We start from the raw sequence: 24,632 nt of genomic DNA on the forward strand, positions 1-24,632 counted from the left end.
AGCCATGACCTCCACCGAGTCCATACGGCTCTTCTCTTGTGCACGCTACGGTATAGCCTCCCTATCCTCCATGGAATCAGTCCCAACCAAGACCGATAGCCTTCAAGCCCGCAGCCTCCGTGGCTGCCTAGGGGTTCCTCGGACAACGGAGACCTACTTCGTCCTCGCAGAAGCTAGAGAACATCCTATTCCTACTCTACGGGACTCAATCACCCTGCGCATATACGCCCGGTGTCTGACCCACCCTTCCCATCCCCTTTGTCAGATTGCAGAAAGCGCCCTGCTTCCGCCTTCGGTACTGCCATTGTCCGCCTAAGGGATTATCTCCCGCCCACGACACCTACTCCCTCCTTTGCGCCAGCTATGTGGACCCTTGAACGTCCTGTCATTCAACCTGCAATCCCTGGCCTTCCTGGAAAACACGAAGCTCCTCCAGTAGTAGCCCATCTGCTCTCCTTGACACATATCAACTCCACCTACCCTTGATGTCGTCAAATCTTCACAGATGCATCTGTGGTGCGTGACACATCAGGGGCAGCCTTTTACGTCACAGATACGGACCACGAACAAGCCTACACGTTGCCCTATCCTGTGTCCTCTACTGAGGCAGAACTGTATGCCATCTGCCTGCCTCGACCTCCGTCTGGCTGACCTTTCTTTTCTTTTTTCTTAATAACCATATCCCCCCCCCCCATATTTTTCGTTTGCGGTGCAACATCCCCTCATTTTTGGCTCAGGCCTCCTATGCACCACTCATGTGGACACTTCATTACCCTGCTGTACAAACGTCCATTACGGGTCTTAGGAAAAATAATCCTGTGCCAACAGTTGTGGTTTGCCAACTGACCCTGCACCACCTCCACAGCCACCACCAGCATCGAACCCAAGTACACACTGATGCTTCAGTCTCTCTAGTTCGGTCGTCTGCTGCCTTCTGCATCCAAGAGGATGGAATTAGGCAGTGATTTGAACTCCCTCTTATGTCATCTGCCGAGGCCGAGGCATTCGCAATACTGGCCGCTTTGAGGCAGGTTCCATCATCGTTGGCGCCCAGGGCCTGGACGATCCTGACCAACAGTAAAGTGGCTCTAGAGGCGCTGGCCTCTTGCTCTACAGTAGTCATCACTGACACCTGCACAACGATCATCGCCCTGCACTCCGAACTTGTATCCTTGGGACACGGCGTGGTATTCCAGTGGATTCCGAGCAACGTCAGACTTTCTGGGAATTATCGTGCCGACGCTCTCGGTCGGCATTGCCACCACACTGAGCAGTCAACTGTTTTTCCCCTTACGTTCCCTATGTGCCAGGTGAAAATCCGCCGCTTTATTGCCAACTGCACGCAGCACTATCAGCAAGAAGCTAGGCGCACCAATGTCTTCCTTAAATCCATTCACCCGCTAATGACTTATGCTGTACCTGGCCACATACCGTGCACCGAGGAGTCGTTGCTTCGTCGGTTGCGGCTGAATGTGGCACGAACTACACTCCTCCTGTTTAAAATGAGCTGATTTCTATCACCTCTTTGCCCCACCTAGAGAGAAGTAGCATCGGCGTATATGGTCAGTTGTGGCGCATATGGTGTAGGACGCATTCGTTTGTGGATCCCAGTCATGATTAAGTTGAACAGCGTGGGGGACAGTACACTGCCCTGCGAGAGCTCACTGAAAAGATTTTGTGGAACTAATGAGGTCGCTAACAGACACGTCAAACTTTGTCTCAAAAAAAGTTTACAATGAATCTCAGGAGACGCCCAGTGACCCTGGCTTCAGTTAGCGTCGATAAACAGGCTCAGTACTTTACAGGATCTTACGCTTTCTTCACATCTAAGAACAGGGCAAGGGCGAATGAATTTGACTCTCTCGCCTGCCTTAGTCCAGTGGCCACTTCAGCATTGCGTCCGATGTACTTCAGCCTTTCCTGAAGGCTGCAATATGTTTAGGGAAATGGTGACCTTGCTCTAAAGCCCATGTCAGCCTCCTTTGAACAATTCTTTCCAGTAGCCTGCTAACACACGAAGAACTTCACCGCATAGCACAGTCTTAGCCAACATCATCCCGAAGGATATCATTCTCTCCCCTGATTTCTTGAAAGCTGAAAGTGTACGCCTTTTTGTGACACTTATGGAGTTCTCAGTTGTCACAAAAATGGCGTACGCCTCCCGTTTCCAGCAAATCAGTGGGGAGAACGATGTCATTCGGGATGATGGTTGGCTAAGAGCGTGCTATGCCATGAAGTTCTGTTTTAAGCTCTGTTTCACTAGCACTATACCACCACCACCACGTCTGTTTTAAGAGTGCAGTCGTGAACATTGATCACTGTTGCTAGACAAATAAAGGATTATCTCCCACCAGACGTCGCCCCGAGCAGTTTTACCGCAATTTTACTCACAAATTAAAGATATTTAACGTTCCCAGTCAACATGTGCAACTTGTTGTTGCTAAGTTTACAAGCAACAAGCTGTTAAACTACGCCTCCAACATAACCTGTCTGTCCAATGCTTTACGGTATCTTTAAACGACTGCAACCTCTTTAAATTATCGCACGCTGCGCTTAAAGCGTGCCTTGAAACTGCCACCATGCGAGGATGATCACGCAGCTGCTGGAAAAGAAGGAACACATTTTACTGCCCTCACGGAAAGCCACACTGCGGAAAAAGAAACGTTTACGTGTCTTTGTGCCTTTTCAAGACCAATCTGACCTGAGAAGCACACGCACGTCTTAAATGAATAACACGACGCTCATGTTTGTATTACTGTCAGCTATTGTGTTGACGCAAACACTGGACGCATATCTAATGGAAACGTAAGTATTTTCTAGCCCATATGGCCGTCTTCGCATATTTGCACCGAATCGCATTGTGTGGCTTCCGTGTACGCACGACTCTGTGTTTTTGTTTGTTTGTTTGTTTTCAAAACTAAGCAGAAGTGTGGCATGCTTAGCTTACGAAATTCGTGGGATTCATTAATGTAATAAATTTTCTTTTTATATATGTATAATACGGGTGTTTCCTTTTATCTGCAACAAATTTTCATAAAAAGGGGAGTTGCCTTAGGACGCTTTTACTTTCGCCATTGGATTACTCCACGGGGCTGAAGCCGTATTTATTCTCAGTTAGGGAACTAATTAACAGAGATATTTTAATAAACTTTTAATTAATGACTTTAGGGAGCACATTGCAATTGTAATATTAAAGCCTGAGTTTCGCACGATGCACTCGAACCACTGACGAAATATGGCAGTAATCGCAGCGCGCGCCACAGAACTAATTATTTGAGCTGCGCCGTTTGTTGCGCACCTTCCAAAAGAGCGACGGTGACGTCAATAGAGAGTTTTAGTACATCGTACAATGCATCGTACGCAAAGGCGATAGCGTATGTAATAGATTGCGCTGGCGGTTCTGCGCACTGCGCAGAAGCTCTCTTTCTGCTATGGGCGTGCGCAGAACCAGCAAAGCTATCTCTTACGTACGCAAAGGCGATAGCGTGCGAACTACTAAAACTCTCTAATATCTCCGCCCTCATTTAGCGTCACCGAAAAACGTAATGTTTCACGATCTTTGTTTTGTTTTGTTCTTTTTTTTTTTTTTTTTGCAGTGAGCTTTGCGCTTCACCACTATAGATATGAGCGCTTATTGTACCAGGGAAGGGCAAGAGCCGTGTTCGGCAGGATGAAATGACTGATACGGCAAGCGACTGTAAGCACGTGAAGCAACGAATGGAACAAAAAAGAAAAAGAAAACAAAGATCGTGAAACATACTGCGATAAGCGTTTGCCTACATCGCGTATGACGTTTTTTTGTGACATTAAGTGAGGGCGGAGATATCGACGTCACCGCCGCTCTTTTGGCGACCATTTTCTGTTTCCAGCGGACGACCGAGGTGAAATACTTGGGTCTATAGCACGCGCTGATATTACTTTTGTGATTCATCAGTGGTTCGAGCGGATCATGTGGTGATCAGGCTTTAATATTGCAATTGCAATGTGCTCCCTAAAGTCAATAATGAAAAAGTTGATTGAAATATCTCTGTTAATTAGTCCCCTAATTGAGAGAAAAACTGGCTTCCTAGTAGTAGCCGCGTCGAGTAATTCAATGACAAAAGTAAAACCGCCATAAGGCAACTCCCGTTTTTATGAAAATGTGTTGCAGATATATACAGAGTGTTTCCTCTTATAATAGATCAAACAAAGTTGGCTGGGTAGTTACGAAAAGGGGAAAAAATAGAGATGATGGTTCCAATCTAAGTTGGCCAGTCCTTAAGCATTTTCTTTATGCCGTGAGGACGCTGTTGTATCTGTCCAAGCTCCCCCCCCCCCTCTCGAAGTACCGAACGACTTCCCGTGAAACACTCACATTTCAGCAGTACATGTACCTCTTGCACTTTAGACCGGGTGCAGTCAGGTGAAGCAGCTACCCCATTACGGTGAAAAAAACTCCTGACCTCTGGTCATCTCCGTCTTTACCGCCATCTAGCAAGGAAGACCAACAAATGTTTGGACACAATAATATCAATAAACGCCAGACATGCTGCTTATAAGACGACAGCATCGGCATGCGCGCCAACGGTACATTTCCCACGGAGAGGCCCTGTTTAGGGTCGCCCATAATATCGGGTCAGAGTACCACCTCCGCAGTCTGGGATGAACTCTCCCCTCATTGTCAGTCTGTTTGGCCTGAGCATCGGAACAACTCGCCCGAACTCGATATGTGTTCGTCTAGATTCGTAGTAAACGTGTTACGTTGATGTAACCGACTCGGATACTCATGAACCTGCGACGAAGCGACAGTCACCGTACGTTTGAAAGCTTCTGATCCTTTGCACACTGCACACTGCACACCTAATACGATACTGCACACCTAATTGATCTCCGGAGCGAGGAAGTCGGGTGGCTACTTCCGGAACCGCCCCAGCCTTCGACGCATACGTGGAACCAGTGTTGTACGTAGCGGCGCTACAGTATCCGTTACTTTTTTCGGTAGCGGAGTAGAGATCGCGCTAGTTTTTTAAATAGGTAGCGTAAGAAGTATTTCCGTTACAAATTTGCGGTAGCGCAATCTTTGAGCGCTACCGCTACTTCCCGATCGCAGGTTCGCGACAGCTCGACTTCGATCTATCATGAGGCCTCTACTCCTTCGAACAAGCTGCCCAATATCACGGCCCATTCTGCGAAGACCTTGCACATAGCCCGAAAGGAGGGCACAGAGGTCGTTATCTTACAAAGAGGCTGTGCCCTCCACGTGTTCCCTATTTGAGATTAACCTTCTTGGTGTATGGTTCGAGTTGTCCGCAAACTGATGTCACTCCTAATGCATTGTGGAGCCGTCCCCGCTAGCTATAAGTCATGGAACCGCTACTTTTAACACAGGGCTGTGTCCGCATGCACCACATCCACATTGCAGCACATACGCTTAGGTGCTTGAGTGTTTCCATTTCCTGTCCGCTGCAATGGAGGGTCCATGGCGTGCTACAGCAACCATCTTTGAGTAAGAAAACGGTAGCGTGGTGTTTAGATGTCTTTTATGCGCCTCGGTGGGAAAGCTTATCTGTGCGTCAAGGAAGTCCAAGTCCAATTGGAAAAAGTGGACCAAGGTATGTTTACTAACTTCTCGTTCCGGGCAAGCTCAGTTCTTTTTGTAACAACGCCGTAGAGCTTTTCAGCGGTAGGCTTGTTTTGTGCTTTATTTGCTTTAGGGGAACCGAAAAAGATATACGGGATATCTACCGAAGCGGCTTCTGTAAATCTGTAAGAATGGTCTTGCAAATTACAGCCTTCAGGCGACATACGTGATTTATTATTTTGAGATATGATTTTATTATTTTTTGTTTTATTTATTATTTTGAGACATTATCTTATTTTATTATTTTGAGACGTTTGAAGTACGTCATCAACGATGTTCTTCGTTTCTCTCCTAAAAAGTAGCGATGAAGTATCGCGTTACCTTTTTACGAGTAACGGTAGCGGTATTCCGCTACTTTTAGGAACGTGCAACGATATCGAGATTTTGTTACTTTTTGCTCAGGTAGCGCGTATCGGTATTGCGCTACCTTTTTCGGGTAGCCGGTACAACACTGCGTGGAACCCTGGAGCCATTACGTTGAAAGATTGCGCGAGAACTTCGTCGCAAACAATAGCGAGTGTTAGTAGACCGCAGATAACGTCGCCGTTAACTTACCATGCCGCGGTAACCTACCGGGCTACCGGTAGCGGTCTACTAACGTTCGCTATTATCACGGACGAGAATAAGCGTACGCGGAGAGGTTGGCCGCATTTATGAGGACCTGTTGCCACTGCAACACATGCATCACTGGGACACTCGGTCAAAAGGTCGCAGCTACAAAGAGTCGGCCCACCGGTACTTTTCACTCTCTTGTGACGGTGTGACGGTCTTGTGACGGTTTCACTCTCTTGTGAAAATCTACGGGCTGTTTCGGAGTCCCCTGGCGCCGACCAAGCCGATCACGAAGACCTTCGTGGAACTCGTAGCAATACTCAGCAGTCACTTCGGCCAGCAGCCGTCTGAAATGCCGTCTGGAACGTTTCCGTTTCAACAATCGTGTCCAACAGGGAAACGAAAATGTGTGCATTAATTGGTGAACTGAGATAACTATCGGAGCTCTGCGAATTCGGAGCCACACTGGACACGACGGGGACAGGCTGATATGCGATGTCAGGAACATTGGTATACAAAGGCGATTGCTTCCAGAGTGGGAACTGATCCTGGAGAAAGCTACGACACTTGCGTGCGTCGTAGTATGTCCGCTTCTACATGGAGTCAGCAGCTGGCAAGAGGGTATCGGTGTGCACACATCGTGGCCTGTGAGAGTCCTTGCTGAGAGATATTCCAGGAACACAAGTCTTTCCGATGGGATTGTGATTAGAGAACGGGAGGCGAACTTCGGGGGAACCCTATGCAAAGTACTCCAGCGTCTACAGGACAACGGTGTTCGCCTGGGGGAGGACAAATGTGAGTTTTCGTACGTGGGCCATGGCATTGACAAAATGAAACTTAACCCGAAGAGACGAAGCTGAGAGCAGCCGTGTAGCAGCGTTAGCGCCGAAAGACGTGCAAGAACTGAGATCTTTCTTGGGACTGCCTGCTGGCATGCATTCGTATATGCTATATATTCTATATTCTATATGCTATATTCGTATATTCCTACTGCATGCATTCGTAATATGTCCTCTTTGCTGACGCCCTTGTACGGCCTACTGAAAACTGATTCCATCTAGAAATGGTGTATTGCTCAAAGAAGCATTCGCAAAGGCGAATGACCTGTTGGTAAATTCTGGCTCCTAATACATTTTGATCGATCACGGGAAATTCAGCTTCAGTACGGAATTGTAGCAGGAACATCACTGTACGGAATTGCAGCAGTTCTGTGACACCGCATCGATGGGCAAGACAGAGCAATTGCGAGAACTCTCACGGCGGCAGAACAGAACTATTCCCAGATCGAAATGGCACACAACTAGAAAGAACCACTGGGACTTGTTTTCGGACTTAACGAGATTCAGAGGCTACCTGTGAGGATGGCACCTCGAAGGAGGACCAATAGAGTTGTAATAATTCCGGGCTTTACGTCGCGAGACAACTGTGGTCATGGGCGACGCCACAGTGGTCGGGGCTGCGCGGGTAATTTTGCCCACCTGAGGGTTCTTTAACGTGCGCCGAAATCTCGACACTCAGCGCACCGCATTTAGCGTCCCTCGCGGAAGACGATGTGTCTGAGCAACTTGTATACCCTTCCACCAAGTTGGCACCGTCCTCGGCCGTATTTGAACCCGCGATCTTGGGATCAGTAGGCGGACACGCTACCGACTGACTTGGAAACCTGGTCCAAACCTGGTCCACGCTACCGACTGACTTGGACTGGACTTGGAAACCTAATTTCTACTTCTTCCGAAGCATTTCTAATGATCGCTTCCATGCTCCCAAGACATCCTAACCATGAACATGTTACATATAATTCAACATCATCATTATAACCCGTCAAAATAATAGACATCATTCAGCATCAGTATCACAGCCCATAAATATCACAACCGATCATGGAACTCCAACGTAATACTCATAACAATTAATATCCTCAAGCGTCACAGTTCATATAGCCAACGACAACATCACATGAGGCCGTAGGCCATCAGTCAACACCACATCATTCTTGACAGGGCATGTGTCGATAAGACATGAACTACGTTTTTGCTATGGTCTAACCTGAACCAGCGAGACTTGAGCTCAAACCGTTCACGTAAACGGTCACGTGAGTTCACTTTCGGTTTTATATTTAAAATTAAAAATTTGCTGCGGCGAGCGGCGATTCAACCAGAGTCCTTAGACTTCGAAATGAGAAACATTAGCGGCCTGGCGGGCTTCTACATTTATCACAGCATCAATGCAGTGAAGTACACGCATATACGTGCATACAACTCGGAAAGCGAGTGAACGCGAGCACGCTTGGTCCTCATCCGAATTTCAAACTCCATATTTTTGTATTGTGATCTCTCATCGTGTACTGAAGTCACAACTGCATTTTGCCCTGACTTTGCTGGCCAGTTCAGTTCATATACTTCTGTCTTGCTGACGATATGAGCAGCAGCAACACCAGCTTGAGCCTTGCTCCGACTGCCCCAGGATCTTTTCCAGGTGGGGTTCAAACGTGCAATTCCTATCTCCTCCCACCTCTTTTTCTGGAGGTGGACGTTGTGGACTGTGCGGGTGTTCAGAGGTTCCTATATGAGATCTGAGAATAATTATTACGACCTATGACTAAAGAACGCACTATTTTCGCAAGCAACCTTAGATGTCCGGGGAGGGGCATGCCCCCTTGCCCCACCCCCCTTCTCGGTGCGCCCATGGACTGCAGAGCAACCGCTTTGACCTGCAACGAAGATCCTTCGCCCTTGGTCATTTAATAAATATCTCTGAGTCCTGCAAGACTCTTTTCAGCTGTCGACAGTAAACAAGCTGGTGGATTTAGCGTGACCGTGACTCTGATTTCTGGGGTTCCCATTTCCACCACCTTTCTTTTTGTCCTTTCATTTATTTTATTTCCTGTTCCACTTACGAGAACTGGGAGAAGCCGGCCCTCTTCATGAGCGACACGCTCTCCATTTTATATTCACTTCCACCATACAAAACTAACCACCAATTAAATTTACGCTATTAATATGACGTAGAGTTCCCCGAAGAGTTCTAGAAGATTTAGAGGAGACTTCCACGTAACGTTGAACTGCATATACCTTTAATATAATATCTTATAATTTCGGGATAAAATAGAAGGCCGAGCGGGCGTCTGTTCTCGTCCGTAGACTTGTCGCTGGTAGGACTGAAAGGCCAAACCCAGCGAGAAATTGGATAGATTCACAACAGCAGAGTCATGGTTCCTTGCAACGCCTTGCCGAGCAGCCTGTGTGCGTTTTTATATGCACATACTCGAGATTACCGTTTAACTGCGCTTTATTTCACCAGAACGGACGACGAAAGGGATTATGACGACCTGCCACTGTTTTTAACACCACTCATCCAAGAAAATCGGCTAGAAGAAGCTCGAATGGAGAGTCGTGTGGGCAGGCTCACCGAGTCATTCGGAGTGACACATGCCTACTCGGGGTACATAACTGTGGATCAGCTGAAAGGAAGCAATCTTTTCTTCTTCTTGGTGAAGTCAAAGGTATGATTTCCGTCAGTATGTATTATATGTGGCTTTCGGTTTCATGCTCTTTAAGAAAAGACGTAGTACAAAATAGGTACAAAGTAGTTTGTATAGCTCCGCGTCTCACTTTTCGATGATGGTAATGATGTGAGAAAGGAATTACGTTTCACGCTGGCGCATTCCAAAGAAGCATTCATCGTTTACTCACGAATATGAAATGAAAGTACGTATGAATAATTTGCATTTAAACGCACGCAAGCAATCAGCTGAGGTACTGTAAATTATTATCTCTAGAGTTATGTAATCCATGTTCCCGGTGCACAACCTTGTGGTGCTAGTTCCGGGGAACAATATAAACAAAGAAAATGCGCCTTAAACACGAGAAGACAACACACCGAGGTTGTACATTTCCCAGGCACTTCACGCTGCCTTGGGAACCGCCTTGAAGGAACCGCAGTGCAAAGGCTTTTGTGTTTTCTGCTTTTGCTGTTTGCAATAAAATTCACTATGTTGAAAAAAAAAGTGAAAGAAAAACGTAAAATCGTCAAACGGAAGGATGCGTGACTTCTAGTCTCTCCCTTTTTCACTTATCGTATAGACAGTTTACAGAAGCCACTCCTCGAGTGGAAAACCTCCCCACTTCGTCATCACAATATATATGTTGTTGTTGTTGTTGTTAAAGCAGCCAGTTGCTTCGGGCGCTAATAGGTGGCGCCACCGTAACCACGCCATTGCTTAGGCAACACAGACTTGCATGTAACCTCTCTCCTTGTGATGAAATGGCTCAGATTCATTGCAGAAGTATAAACAGTGATTGTTTCCATTCATTAAAAAGACAGCCCGGACCTCAACGGATATTCAGGTTCCGCTTGTGAAATATTGTACTCATGACATACATACACTCTGTCGAACAACAAGTCTCAAAAGCAAATAGTCTGAGGAATCAATTTAATGGAAGAGGTTCGCCATATCTGGTTTCTGCATCAGCCTCAGTCTGGGACAAGCGGTGACGCCATGACAAGCACGTTACGCTACGGAATGTTTAAATGTTTAAACATTGGCTGTGTCAATTCCTGATCTCTGTCTATCTCCATGTTTTCGCCTTTCCGGTGCTGCTTTAGTGTTGTTTTCTTGTATAGTGAAACATAGCATACAACCTTTGCCTCGAGATCGATTGATTGATTGATTGATTTTAAAAGAAAAAAATGGAGATGGTAGTCTCGAGCCACTCGGGACTGGCTACTCCAGGACGCGTTATTAATAAAAGAAAGGGAAACTACACTAACCTCGACGCTTTGAAACGCTTTGAAAGAATAAATGGGAACATCATCACCGAGCTTGTCACCAAAAGCGAAGTCTCAAGGCACTAAAAACAAAGAGTGTCACAATGTGTCAGACAGGTCCGTCGAGACGAGAAATTGCACAAGGGCGCGCATGGCAGGTATGAGCTGATTTGCTGGCCAGCATCCAAGAACCTTTTCGGTGGAGTATGGCCGATTATCCAGGCGAGACAGGGACGACACAAGGGTACATCGGTGTACACTGTACCTCGGGCAGTCTTGGAGTATATGATCCACGTCCTCAACTACATCACACAGACTGCAGTTGGGGGACGGGACCATGCCGAGCTTAAACAAAAGTCGTCCACTGTATGGCACGTTGAGGCGAAGCCTGTAGATGAGCGACGTGATGGGTCGAGGAAGCGCTGACGGCATATAAAAACGGAGATCTGGGTCCACCCTGCGCAGGAACGACGTAGAAGGGACACTTCTGCGCCAGTGTTCACTGCACAGACGTCCCATGAGAGCACCAATTGCTTGCTTCGCGTCCGCTTGGGTGAAATACGTACGGTGCGTCGGTACGCCTCGTGCCACATGAGCCCGTCTCGCAAGTAGGTCGACAGCCTCATTCCCAGGGACGCCGCAATGACCTGGGATCCACTGCAAGGTGATGTTATGTGTCTGTGTGACAGCACATGAATACTCCCTGAGGACGTCACACACCAGTGGAGCGAGGGAGCTCGAGCCCAGGGGCACTGCAGAGCTTGGAGGGCGGTTTTGGAGTCACTGTATATGGTCCAGTGCATCGGTGGTTGACGGGACACAATGAAGGAAAGCGCCATAAGAATGGAATGCAGCTCGGCCACAGCAGCCGACGTCGGGTGCGACAGCTTAGCGCTTCGTTCAATCGACAGCTCAGGGATTATGAATGCACAGGTAGAGCCGGTCTGTGTCGATGAGCCATCAGTAAAGATTTTAATTCTGCCTTCATCGCGATGAAGCAGACACAGGGTGAGTTGGCGAAGAACAATTGTTGTAGCCGATTTTCTGGAAGTCAAGCCAGGGACATTGACATGCACAGATGGTGCCTGAAGGGCCCATGGAGTGACTGCGGGTAGAACCAGTTTTTTATGCTTTGGAATGAGGCTGCGGTGAGCTAAAACGGCTTGGCAGTACCCGGATGCTGGTCGCCGAAGAATGTCGCGCACTAATGTGTGACGGTAGTGGCGAGTGGAGAGCCTCATGTAGTGCCCAAGAGATTGTGCCGTCCGCATAAAGGTCAGCGAAGGCTCCTTTGCTTCAGCCATGACAGGGGCAGTTGACGTTGATTTGTGGACACCAAGGCACTGTTTCATGCTCTTTGCAAGGACGGTTTCCAACACTTGTTCAGACGAAGGACAAAGACTATGCAACACTGGAAGATGGTACATTAACATTTGTCGTATGAGGGACCGGTGCAGACCAAGCAATGCCCTTGTAGAAAGCCCCCAGCGGGCACCACAGAGGTATCGCAGGACACTCAGTCGAGACTCAGCTCTACCTCTCAGACAACGAACCTCCGCTCTCCAGGACAGACAGCGGTCAAGAACCACACCAAGAAACTTATGGTGTGTAACACGCCGCACGACATTCCCACCTATATGAAGCTGAAAGTTCTTCAAATGACGGCGAGTAAAAGGCAAAAAAACAGTCTTCTCATGAGAGAGGTCCATGCCTCTGTTTTCCAGGAAAGCAGCTACAACATCAAGGGCACACTGTAAGCGGCGCTGTAGCGCTGGCCACTGCTTGCCGGATGTCCATATGCACATATCGTCAGCATACAAGCTGATGTTGACGCCCCGTGGCAAGAGAGCTGGTAGAGCAGCCATCACGACATTGAAGAGGAGTGGGCTGAGGACCCCGCCCTGTGGGACACCTGCTGTTGTGCTGTGATGAGACGTTTCACCATCCGAAGTCATCACAAAGACAGTTCTACCACGTAGATAGTTGGCTATCCACCTGAGAGCTCGCCCAGTAACGCTCAGGGAGAAAAGCTCATGGATTACATGGCCGTGGCTTGTAGTGTCATAGGCTCGCTTAATATCAAGGAATGCTGCCACGGTTAGTAGACCATCCGATCTAGACTGTTCTACGTGGGTTACCACATTCAAGACACAATCCATTGTACAACGAGCTCTCCTGAAACCTGCCTGCGCCGGGTGTAGGAGCGTCCGGGACTCCAGAAACCAGTCAAGGCGGTCCAATATTAGCCTTTCCATTACTTTGCCCAAGCAGCTTGTGAGGCTAATGGGACGAAATGAAGCCAGTTCCCTTGGCGACTTCCCTGGCTTCAAAACTGGGATAACTCGAGCCGCTTTCCATACGTCAGGCACGACACCAGTTCTCCAGGAGTCATTAATGAAGCACAGCAGTTTTTCAAGCGACGCATCCCCTAAGGAGGCTATGGCCTGATACGTAATCCCATCGGCCCCAGGTGAGGATCCTTTCCTAGAGTGGGAGATTGCTGACTGCAACTCGTTGATGGTAAAGTCCAGGTCCATGACAGGGTCACAAGCCATGCAGCCAAAATCAACATCACTAAGGGCATCAGCAACCGATTGCTTGTGGGCGTCAGTCGAAGAGGCGCAAGATGGTCGTGTGAGGAGACAGCAGAACTCTCGAGATCGAAAGGCACTTTGCCATTGCAGTTTACTGGAAGCTTGAAGTGACAATATGTGAGAGCGTCTTTACTTGATATTATTATTATCGTGAGTGCGCAATGTACAGTACATTGTGTTATTGTACACATTTTTTCTTTATGCAAGCGTACAGATACAAACTATTGTGCTGGAAGACCAAAAAAGTGGACAAGTTTTGTCTCTTGGTACCAGATGTGCAGAAACTTGGAAAATTTAGAAAAGTAATGCAAAATTCAATTTGCTGCCAGGCAATTAAAATGCAGTCAATTTGTGTCAACTATTTGTCAATTGGCTGTTGATTGTCTAAAGTCAATAAAAAGTAAAAGAAAGTAGGAAGTCAATACGGTCAATAAAAAGGAAGTCGATCGTTAGTTAAAAGTAAATTTTCATTTTTGTAAGGGTTGCCTTCTGCGAGTGCCTGTGTTCCTTTGCCTATGTGAGTGCTTCCGACCTTTTTTGTCGCTGTGCTACAGTTCTGTGCAAAATCTGGAAAAGCAGAGGGAAGACTTGTTCCGTGATTGAGTGTAGAAACTGTGACAGAGATCTGATCGTGTGGGACGAAGCTGTTCGTTAAATTCACGAGCCGTCGCTATACATGCCCTTCTGCACCTCTTCCGGTTTGTTGCAAAAACGACATCCGCTTTCGCAGTAAACACGCTCTGCGCCAACCACTATACCGATTGATACAGTTATCGCTTCTGATTTGAAGAGGGAGAGCGCCGTATACGCCTTTTTGTGGCAATTCAAATTTCCACAAAGAGGCGTACGCTTCCCATTTTCAACAGATCTGGAAAGTGAAAGATGTCATTCTGCATGGTGGCTGGTTCCGAGCGTCTTTAGCCGCGGAAGGACCGGAAGTCTTCGTGGCAACGGAAGTTGTGACGGCGGCATGTTTATGTTTACCCGAGAATGTGATGTATACAAAGACTGTCCGCGTTCGAGGCCTTTTGCAATGCACGGGTTACCAGAAAGAGAGAAAAACGAGCTGATTCAACAACGGTAGTATCGAATCATCAGAGGAGGAAGGATTTCAAACCGGGAAAGTCAGCAAGGGTAAGGAATGCAGCCCTCAAAGTGGCGCAGCATTTCTGTGTGACCCCCAAACTCTGCTGTAGGCGTTGGCTGCTGCTTGTGAGAATAAACTTCCTCCATAGTAGCATGGATCACGTTCCTTGCAGTTGAACAGTTCCATGTACATGCCTTGTCAGTGCACGAAGCACTCGTGAGCCCCTTGTTTGCGCACTACTTTCATCGTGCTTGGATCTAACAGCAGTGTCTGCATCGATAGCGCATCGTTTCACCTGGTGCGTTGACGTAGACACGCTCGGGAGTGACCACCTGCCCCTACTGCTTAACATCCGTGGCGCCCGCCGGCCCCACGCTAGTCACTGCATCAAGCGGACCAACTGGGAGAGTTACAGGACTGCTCTCGAATCCACTTTCGTCGCCAATACGCCCGACAGTGAAAGTGGCTTTTCTCGGGCAATCACTGATGCAGCGAAATTTGCTACAAGCGTTATCCGCGTCCCCGTCCATTTTTTTCTGCGGTTGATGCTGAATATGAGAGGCTACGTGCCATTCGTCGTCGCGCCGAGCGCACAGCATGTCGCACCCGACTTCCAACTCACCAAGCTGAAGCTCGACGGATCCAGAAGGCAATTCAAAGGCGTCTACGTAAGTTAGCGCGCGACCGCTGGTGGAACTTCGCTGCATCTTTGTCACCCAGTACACCGATGTCTCGTATATGGACCGTGCTCAGGGGGCTTTCTGCCCCAGTTGCTCAGCTCCTATCCTTATCACTAGCTTCCGGGCGCTCAGTTCTGCAGATCGCTGAAGAGCACTGCGCACGTCTCACCACGCTCTCAGCCTCTGCGCTGCTTTCTGCACGTGATACCCCTATCGTGCTAGATTCCTCTTCAGACCCTGCCTTGGACGTACCTTTCTCGCTTGTTGAGCTTGAAACTGCCCTGAGGAATTCCCCCCAACACACCTCGGCTGGAGCTGACCAGGTGACGTACAAAGCCCTCCGGAATCTCCCCTTATGTGGGCGTCGGCTCCTCTTGAGGTCTCTCCTGCTAAGACCGTTGCCATGGCTTTCACCCGACGCTCATTCCAAAGGTATCCATTGTTCGTCAGTGGGACACCGCTGGACTTTGTGCCTCATTGCAAGTACCTTGGCGTGACATTAGACAGCGGCATGACGTGGTCCCGGCACGTGAAAACAATAGCCACCAAGACCAGCGGTTTTGTAAATGCTCTTCGTTGCATTGCTGGATCGTCGTGGGGCCCTTCATGCGCTGACCTCCGTCACGTGCACACAGCGTTGATTCTGGGCACATTGCGGTACAGCCTGCCTGTTCTACACGGCCTCAGTATATCCGGAGAGCGTGAGTTTCTCAATATTCAGGCCCGAAGCCTCCGCGCCTGTTTGGGAGTTCCTAGAACGACAGAGACCTATTCTGTCCTGGCAGAGGCACTCGAAACACCAGCAGACGTCCTACGAGACGTGGAAACACTCCGGATATATGCGCGGTACCTCACACAGCATCCCTACCATCATCTTCGGCTCATTGACATTGACTGTCCGGACTCCAGCATTGGTATTGCTGTTGACCGCCTGAAAGTGCACCTCCCCACCACACCATCAGTGCTTTCCTATGCCCCACCTATGTGGACTCTTCGCAGGCCTCCTGTATATGACCACATTCCTGGTCTTCTGAAGAAAAACTCTGTACCTCCCGTTGTTGCTCACCAACTTACACTGAAGCACCTTAACTCAGCGTACTCTCAACGGCTCCCTGTGTACACTGATGGATCAGTGTGTAAAGGCGGATCTACTGCAGCCTTTTATATGCCACATGAAAACCTTGAAGTGGCGCACAAGGTCCCCTACGAAACGTCACCTACTGAGTCCGAGCTCTTCGCCATACTGACCGTGTTGAACCACATAGCGGTATCACCGCCTGGCGCTTGGGTTGTGTTCACGGACAGTAAGGTGGTGCTAGAAGTTCTAGAAAATTATTGTTCCCGAACAGCCGGCGGCCTAGACACCGTGATAGTCGCAATATACAACCGACTTCTATCCTTTGGTCATAGCCTGTGTTTCCAATGGGTACCCAGTCACACCGGCCTGCACGGAAACACCCGTGCAGACGCCTTAGCACGTCGGGCACATGGGGACGGCACCTCCAATAACTGTCTCCTACCACTTTCAGCCTCATCGTGTCGGTTACAGACACAGCGACTCCGTCATAACGGCACTCGGCAGTTTCAAGAGGACGCTGTCCGACTGAACGACCATCTCCGGTCTATCGACCCGTCGATGGATTTCGTTGCCACACACCACTGCTCGCGTCAAGAAACGTCCATTCAAAACCGACTACGCCTTAATGCCGCCAGGACACCTCTACTTTTTTGTAAAATGGGTCTTCTCCAGTCGCCCAACTGCCCCACTTGCGCTGTTGAAGCTGATGTTCCACACCTTCTCCTCGACTGTCACAGATTCGACACCCCTCGAGCCACGCTCAGACGACGCCTACTCGAGCTGCGGTGCACAGACTTTTCTCTGGCCACTCTGCTCGGCCCAGTACGACATCACACACAGCGGTCTGTGACCAACGCAGTTCTGACTTTCTTGAGAGATTCAGGTCTTATGAACTGTCTCTGAACTCACTCGTGCAATCTCATTCTTCTGTGCCCCTCTCTCACCCTCAACGCATTAACCTCATGCTTTCCTTTTAAAGTCATCTTCTGTGATGCATCTCATCATTCTTTCACCTTTGTTCGTCATCTTTTTTTGTCATCTTTGTCTTTAATCTACCTCATCCTTTTTTCATCATTTGTTTGTTTATCCTTTATTTCCTAATTGTTTTTCTTTTTCTTTATTTCCTATTTCTTAATTTTCTTTCTTTATTTATTTAATTCTTATTCCTTCCTATTTCTTTCTTTCTTTAATTATTTTCTTTTCTTTGTATTTATTTATTATTTCTTAATTTTCTTTCTTTCTTTACTTATTTCTGGAATAGCAAGCCGACATCTCGTTTGGCTGACCTTTCCCCCGTTTTTTTTTTCCTTTTCGTCTAATAAATATATCCCCCCCTTGTTTGTAGCCTCTGCAATCTTGATGAGCAGTGTACAATTATGACTGCACCTGCTGCTCAAACCCGCTTTACATGTGCATGTTGCCGCCAAAGTGGGCAGAAGCGAGTCTCTCTACTACACGTTCTGCTCACTGTTTGTGTCCATCTGATGTCGGCCTTTAAATGCATACATCATCGTTGCACTGTCACGGTACTACACCGACATGGCCACTGTCAAACAGATTCCTTCCCTCTGCAAACCCTCTGTAAACCAGCGCAGGCTTTCCGTCTCCCTCTAGCTCGTTGATCATGTGGTTGTATACATCTGAAATCAACAATAAAAGTATGCTACTTCATAACGACAACATAACAGCCCTTACATGCATATCTTTTCCATGTAGTTGTACCGCAACTCTTGCGATAAAAAGCAAGAAATCACGATCGTACGATATTATATTATGAACGTACCCACAACGTAACGTACGCGCAACAGAAGAAGAGGGAAAAAAACAAAAAGCCGAAATGCGTAGTAACTCGAGCATAGTAGTGCCGATTAGAGCATCGCACGGGCCCGGGCTTGGCGTTTTTTAGGCGGACCTGGGCCGGGCTCGGGCTTCAGCCACCGGGCCCGGGTACGGGCTTGACAACGCCAGACATGGTCGGGCATGTACGCGAACATATTTCACTTCACTAGACTGGACAGCTGAATTTTCACGTTACTTTTTTTCCCCATTGGGTATGGGATATCAGCTCACTCAGAGAAAAATCTATACCTTTAGAGGTATAGATCGCCTGCTCAATAACTTAGCCCTACTTAGGTATTATTTTATACCCTACTTACAGGCATAAAAAATAGTCCTCAACAAAGGGCTATATGCCATACCTTTAGGGGTACGGCTCTATACCTCTGTGAGAGTCTGCACGAGTACCATCATGGTATTAAATTACACCTAGGCATAGGCATTTTTAGAGGAGGGAACTAGAAAAATCACCTTTCGAGGGAAGAAAAGTTTTTAACATACACACACACACGTACTACAAACACACGCAAACGCATATGGTTGCGAAGTAGAATGCAAAGCGCGTGCACATTACTCCCCATGTAAAAAAAGAAAATATGGAGTTAAAAACTTTCAAGAAAATTTTCAAGTAGCAAGATCGCTCTGCGCAGTCATCAAGTGTGTATCACGATGTATCGCGAGATAGACATTTACAGAGCAACAAATACTGATATACCGATGGCGACTTGACAACCTGTGGAGCAGCTTTCGTCTGGTACGCAACCCTAAGGGTGAGGACATTTAGATTCAACATTCCAGCAATACAGATATTATACAGCCATAAACTAACCACGTGGATTCAGATAGTACTGTACTGATGTCAGTGTTTCTTAATTAAATATCCGTTTAACTCAGCTGATATCGTCTCAAGAAAAAATAATAATGGTGTGATACAGCACGTTGCGGAAGTAAAGGTATAAAAAACCGTAAAGGTATAAAGAAACAGAAGGTATAGCAGCCTCATCTGTATCGTGAAAGGCATAGCCTGGTGATATATTCTTGGTACCGGATATAAACGCGTGGTGATGAGGTATAAATATGGTACGTTAGCCCTCCTTTATACCTCTTTCATACCCTTGAGAAGGGTTGGAGGTATAAATAGGAAATTTGTACCTCTTCTATACCCTCCAAAGGTATATATATCTGAAGCAGAAGGTATAAAAGAGGTATAAGAGCACATTATTATACCTTGTTTGTACCTTATTTTCTAACATTGAGGTATTCTCATCTGAGAACTATCACTTTTTTACGTGTGATCATGCTTATTTCGTGAATGGGTCTGGATTTCACGCGCGCACTCACACACATTTGGGGACGATTGGTGTGGGGTCCTGCGCGAGCGTCAGTTAGGTTAGGTGTTGGGACATATTTCGTTCTCGTGAGGGTCTGGCAGGAGAGTCAGTGAGATTAAGTGTTCTGACCTATTTCGTTCTTATGAGGGTCCGGCAAGAGAGTCGGTTAGGTTAGGTGTTCTGACATATATTTCGTTCGCGTGAGGGTTCAAGAAAGAGGAACTAACACCGGAGCATGTGCAATAGAGCGGCGATGAGTCTCTCTTGAACCGCAATGTACATACGCCCACGCGCCTCTGCGCGCTGCGTTCCGAAGCAAGCAACCACCAAGCGCAGAGCGGCTTGCCGGCAGAGAAACACAGCCGCTGCTGCATTCGAGTGTACCTCCTGACTCTCCACCAATTATCTGCGTCCTTTTCCTTGCTGCGTTGTGCTCTTTAGTAAATCTAAATACGCCTCCGAACCTCGAGAACAAATAGAGCAGAGGCGGGCTTGGACCGGGTTTGAGCATGGAAACAGTCGGGTACGGGCTGTGCCCGGGCCCGTGGAGTCGGGCTCGGACCGGGCCCGGGCTGGAAATATATAGAAGACGTCGGGCCCGGGCCGGGTACGGGCCGTAGCAGCCGGGCCTGGGCCGGGCACGGGCCTGAAAATTAGGCCCGTGCAATGCTCTAGTGCCGATCATGTGGGACGCACGAGGACAGAAATATCACTCTAAATCGAGCAAATGCACTCACCTGACCGTTGAAGCTTCGGCCAAAGCCTCGTGTCATCCTTCTATCCGGAATTCATTGCAAAAAGTTTAAAATCGGGGAAAGCGTCTCTGGGTTGCACCGCCGTACGACGTACGCCGTGCCAACACGCAACCGAAAGAGAAGGCAAGCAATGGCGCGCAAGGCCACGTCCGCTAAGATGGCGGCGCGCAGATAAACGTGCAAAAGTGCAAAACGTTGTGCGCATTTCCGTTTTCCAAATTTTGTGCTGCTGTATATATTAATGAAATTACTATTTATGCCGCAACATCTCAAACCTGTAAGCACTGCATTGTCCTCTTCTAAAATGGCCCTACGGGACCCAAGAGTTATTTGCCCCCCCCCCCCCTCCCCTGATATGTCCGCTTCCTTCTTATTTTTCTGTTACCGGTTGGGAACTTGAATATTTGACGGAAAACTGCCGAACCAAAGTACTTAAGCTACAGTACAAAACGGACTATTTGAAAATAAGGCAAAGTACAAGTGTACTCAGAAAAAAATGAATGATCCATGTGCCTGGGCTAATTCTCGTTGTTTATAATTATAAAGTACTAAGAAACGTACTTACAGCAGTACTTCTCAAGTACTCCTCATCATTGACCGCAATACACGAGAACTCAAAAAATTTGTTTTACAATATAAAGGATTATCTCATTTCTCGCTCGTTAATTAAGAAAAGACAGAAAACCGTAACACGTAACAACATGCAGGGAGGGAGTTACTTGGCAAACATAGGACGTAAAGGGGCTAATAGGAGCAACTGATTAGGGAAAAAAGGCAAAGTTAGAAATTACACTCCCCTTTACTTTGTATTTTCTCGGTATGCTCGATACCAGCGAATATTGTAAGCTATGTCCGTAGCCATTTCTTTTGGTCCCGCAAGCCCTGCCCATAACAAATTACACAGTAGCTGTCTTCGAGTGGACTGCACTTTGTGAGCTAGTGCATACCGTGGAAGTTCTGGCATTCAGTTCAGCGGTGGTGCAAACTTTGCACTACACTCGGCCATCCGTTTGGATAAAGTGTCGCAGGAGTGCACCACGAGTTCACAAAAATGCTGCACTTCCTCCGACGTCTGGCAACGTTTTGTGCACCATGGAGCAAACGACGTCAATAGCTGTTGGGAATGTCTTATCTTGTGCATGGCCATTAAATCTTGTAAAGATATGACGGTTTTTGTGCCTTGAGTGAACATTGCTCAAAACGTTGCGATGCAGTGTAGACGTCTGTGACAAAGGAACTGGGGCTTACACTTTTATACGCGGTCGGGGTCTAGTATACAGGACAGTACCTGCCGTGCCCTTTGTTTGCACTCCTTTACACTGCCTCGCACACCTTTGTCCAATCGAAGAGAGTTAGTATTTCATTTCATTTCATTGATTTTATTCTACCCATGATACATAACAACTGGGAATCATAGACATGGAGGAGCCAGAGGGAAACTCCCGGTTACCCGAACACCCGAACACTGCTGCAGTAAATGAATGCTCGTGTCCATATACACTGCGCGATGTCCGTGAGCGCTATGTACACTGAAATGTCGGTTATAATATGACATAAGTGCAGGCGGGCTAGTGAAGTCACTTTACACTGAAAAAGCTTGAATCTGGACACAGAGGAAAACGAGTCGTTTATGTATGTCCTGTTGTCGTTTTGGAATTTGCCCAGATTCAGTATTTTTTAGTTTGAAAGGTCCGTGTACCGAGATATCTGTAAACGACAACGTCCGGGCACCAAAATGCTCATAAAACAGAGTACGACGAATGTCAATGTGAGGTTCCATGAGATAATCAGAACTGCAAAATGCATACCACAACTAACACCGTCTTTCATGGTTTCTCGTAATGAATTCTTCTCTTCTTTACCAAAAGCTGTTTTGCGCATTGGCGTGTTCATGAACTTTTTTTTTTTCAGAACGCAAAGCCAAACAGCCCATTAATACTGTGGCTGCAGGGTGGACCAGGACAGTCTTCACTTTTGACCGCGCTTCTGGAGAACGGCCCGATAGGCGTCGATAAACACGGAGCGCTATACAAACGTGCCGTAAATCTGCAAGATGACTACGATGTTCTCTACTTGGATGAACCTGTTGGAGCAGGATACAGTTTCACAATGAATCTGACCCACGGTTTCCCTAGGAGCCTCGAAGACATGGCAGTTGCAATGGAAGATTTCTTGCGTCAATTCCTGTGTTTGTTCGCTGAATATAACGAAAGAGACTTCTACGTGTCTGGAGAATCTTACGGTGGTATGTACGTGTGCATGTAGCTCATTCTGTGAAAAATAGTGCGTGACAAAGTTGCAAACCCCTTCCTTTTTTCTCTCTCTTTTTTTACTTAGTAAGACCTGCTGCAGCTCTCGCAGTGCGCATTCACCGCTTGGCACAGGAAGGGAACCCATTGAGCCTCAACCTCAACGGAGTCATGCTCGGTGTCGGTTTCTTCCGAGAAATACAACAGCAGAAAGATGTTTCGGAGTATTATCTTCAACTTGGACTCATCGACCTACGGGATTACGTTGAGCTCAAACGACGTATTCAAGAGCTAAACCGGCGGATGCAAAATAATACGATGTCACCGTCAACAGCGGTTCTTTACTTCGACACATTTCGATCGACGAGCGATTTCGCGAATCCCTCGTTCTTCAACAAAATCACGTCTTTCACTTACGATTCAAACGCCCTTCAAGCAACGCCACCGCCAGAATTCGCCCAATTCAACAGCCTTATGAACAGTGACTGGTTCAAGAAGTCGGTTCACGTCGGGACCGCTGCAGGATTTCGCCAGAGTGACGTGCTCATCTTGCAGAACTTGGCGTCGGACCTTTTCCGGAATATTTCCAATGAGCTCGAGTTCCTTTTGAGGATACGCTGCAGGGTTGTAGTGTACGCTGGACAGGTTGACATGACATTTCCGATTGTGAAGACTCAAGAGTTTTTGCTGAAGCTGCGATGGCCGGAAGCTGAGAAGTTTCACAGCGCTGCACGGCAGCCGTGGTGGGGCGACGCTGTAGACGAGGATTTTGCGGGATACGTTACTGACGGCGGGCATTTACGTTTTGTCACGTTAAGATTTACTGGACACTATCCGTTCTTCGACCAGCCCAGGGATGCTCACGAGATAATACGTGCATTTGTAGAAAACCGGTCGCTGTTGACCAAAGTCATAGACGCTAACACAGGCAGGTATACTTTACCACACCAAAGTACTGGTGTCAAAGTTTCAGACTTTCGTTCCAGAAACTCGCGCTATAGAAGCGGTTTTGAGCATCAATCGCCCAGTTCCAGTGGATTTGATTTGTAGAGACTTGGCCCCAAAGTCGCGCGCATCTTGGGACGAATGCCTTATTTTGAGTTTTACAGTTCACAATTTGCCAACAATAAAATGCGAGGTAATAAAAGAGAACGGCACAGAGTACAGGTTCAATGAATTCCCCCTCCCAGTCTTGTGGTGCTTGCAGAATGCTAGCTAGCTTTCTTATTGGCATTTCCTTATTCCGTGTTTGCACCGCGAAGCAACTGTGGCTATGTGCGGTGCACAAAAGTGCACAGATCAAGGGCGGACAGCACGTGAGAGTGCGGCTTCGACAAAGGAGATAGCTAGTATGCGTCCCGGGCCGACCTCAGGATGAACTTCGCCGACATTCGTCGGGAAAGTCTGCCGGAGAAATCAGGGAAAACCTCTGGCAGGACAGCCGGTGGAAGAATTGGAACCCACTCCTCCAAGACTTCGACATTACTTTAGGGTCGCCACCAACGCGCGAGTGCTGTATCCACCCAGCCATGACGGTTGTTCTTACTGACGCCACACTGCGGCAGTGGGGCAAAGATCCACACCTCAGGGTAGGTGATTGGGTAGGTGATTACATGGACGTTGAGCACGATGTCCGTAACTCTGTTGTGTTAGTTTCACAACGCCCACCTGCTGCGCAATGCCAATGCGTGCGAGTGCTAATCAGGTATCCCGTGGCGTCACCTCAGCAGGTTAGGCCAAAGTGGCCGAGGCGTATGTGGTCAACCTTCTTCTAACAGCACCTTCTGGACTAGAGAAGACCTGTTCGATGACTTTTCTGCCTTCGTCATTAATATGTAGAGATGCACTGTCGTCTTCTTCAGCCAATGGCAGCAGACGGCACAGAAAGCCTGTGGCTACAAGTGACTGTCCATTCGGTTGATGGAGGCTCGCTTCCATGACTACGGCCGGTGGAAGCATGACCGTGATCTGATGGGATTCCTGTAATGACCACACCTCGTCAATTAGTGATATGGCTAGATGACCTCTCATTTTCCTACTTTTCTTGTTGTTTTTGCTCTACGTAGGTGTAGTGGGGTAGCGA

General features: G+C 47.7%; 1 protein-coding gene across 1 annotated transcript; it reads left to right on the forward strand.

Annotated features, from left to right (window-relative positions):
- Positions 1-2,577: 2,577 nt before the first annotated feature.
- On the forward strand, positions 2,578-23,710 carry LOC135400692 (venom serine carboxypeptidase-like). The gene is made up of 4 exons (XM_064632537.1): positions 2,578-2,805; positions 9,473-9,674; positions 22,212-22,545; positions 22,638-23,710. The coding sequence occupies exons 1-4, from the start codon at positions 2,726-2,728 to the stop codon at positions 23,597-23,599; spliced, it is 1,578 nt and encodes a 525-aa protein (XP_064488607.1). The 5' UTR covers positions 2,578-2,725; the 3' UTR covers positions 23,600-23,710.
- The last annotated feature ends 922 nt before the right edge of the window (positions 23,711-24,632 follow it).

The sequence above is a fragment of the Ornithodoros turicata genome, chromosome 1, assembly GCF_037126465.1.
Source record: "Ornithodoros turicata isolate Travis chromosome 1, ASM3712646v1, whole genome shotgun sequence".
Lineage (NCBI taxonomy): Eukaryota > Metazoa > Arthropoda > Arachnida > Ixodida > Argasidae > Ornithodoros > Ornithodoros turicata.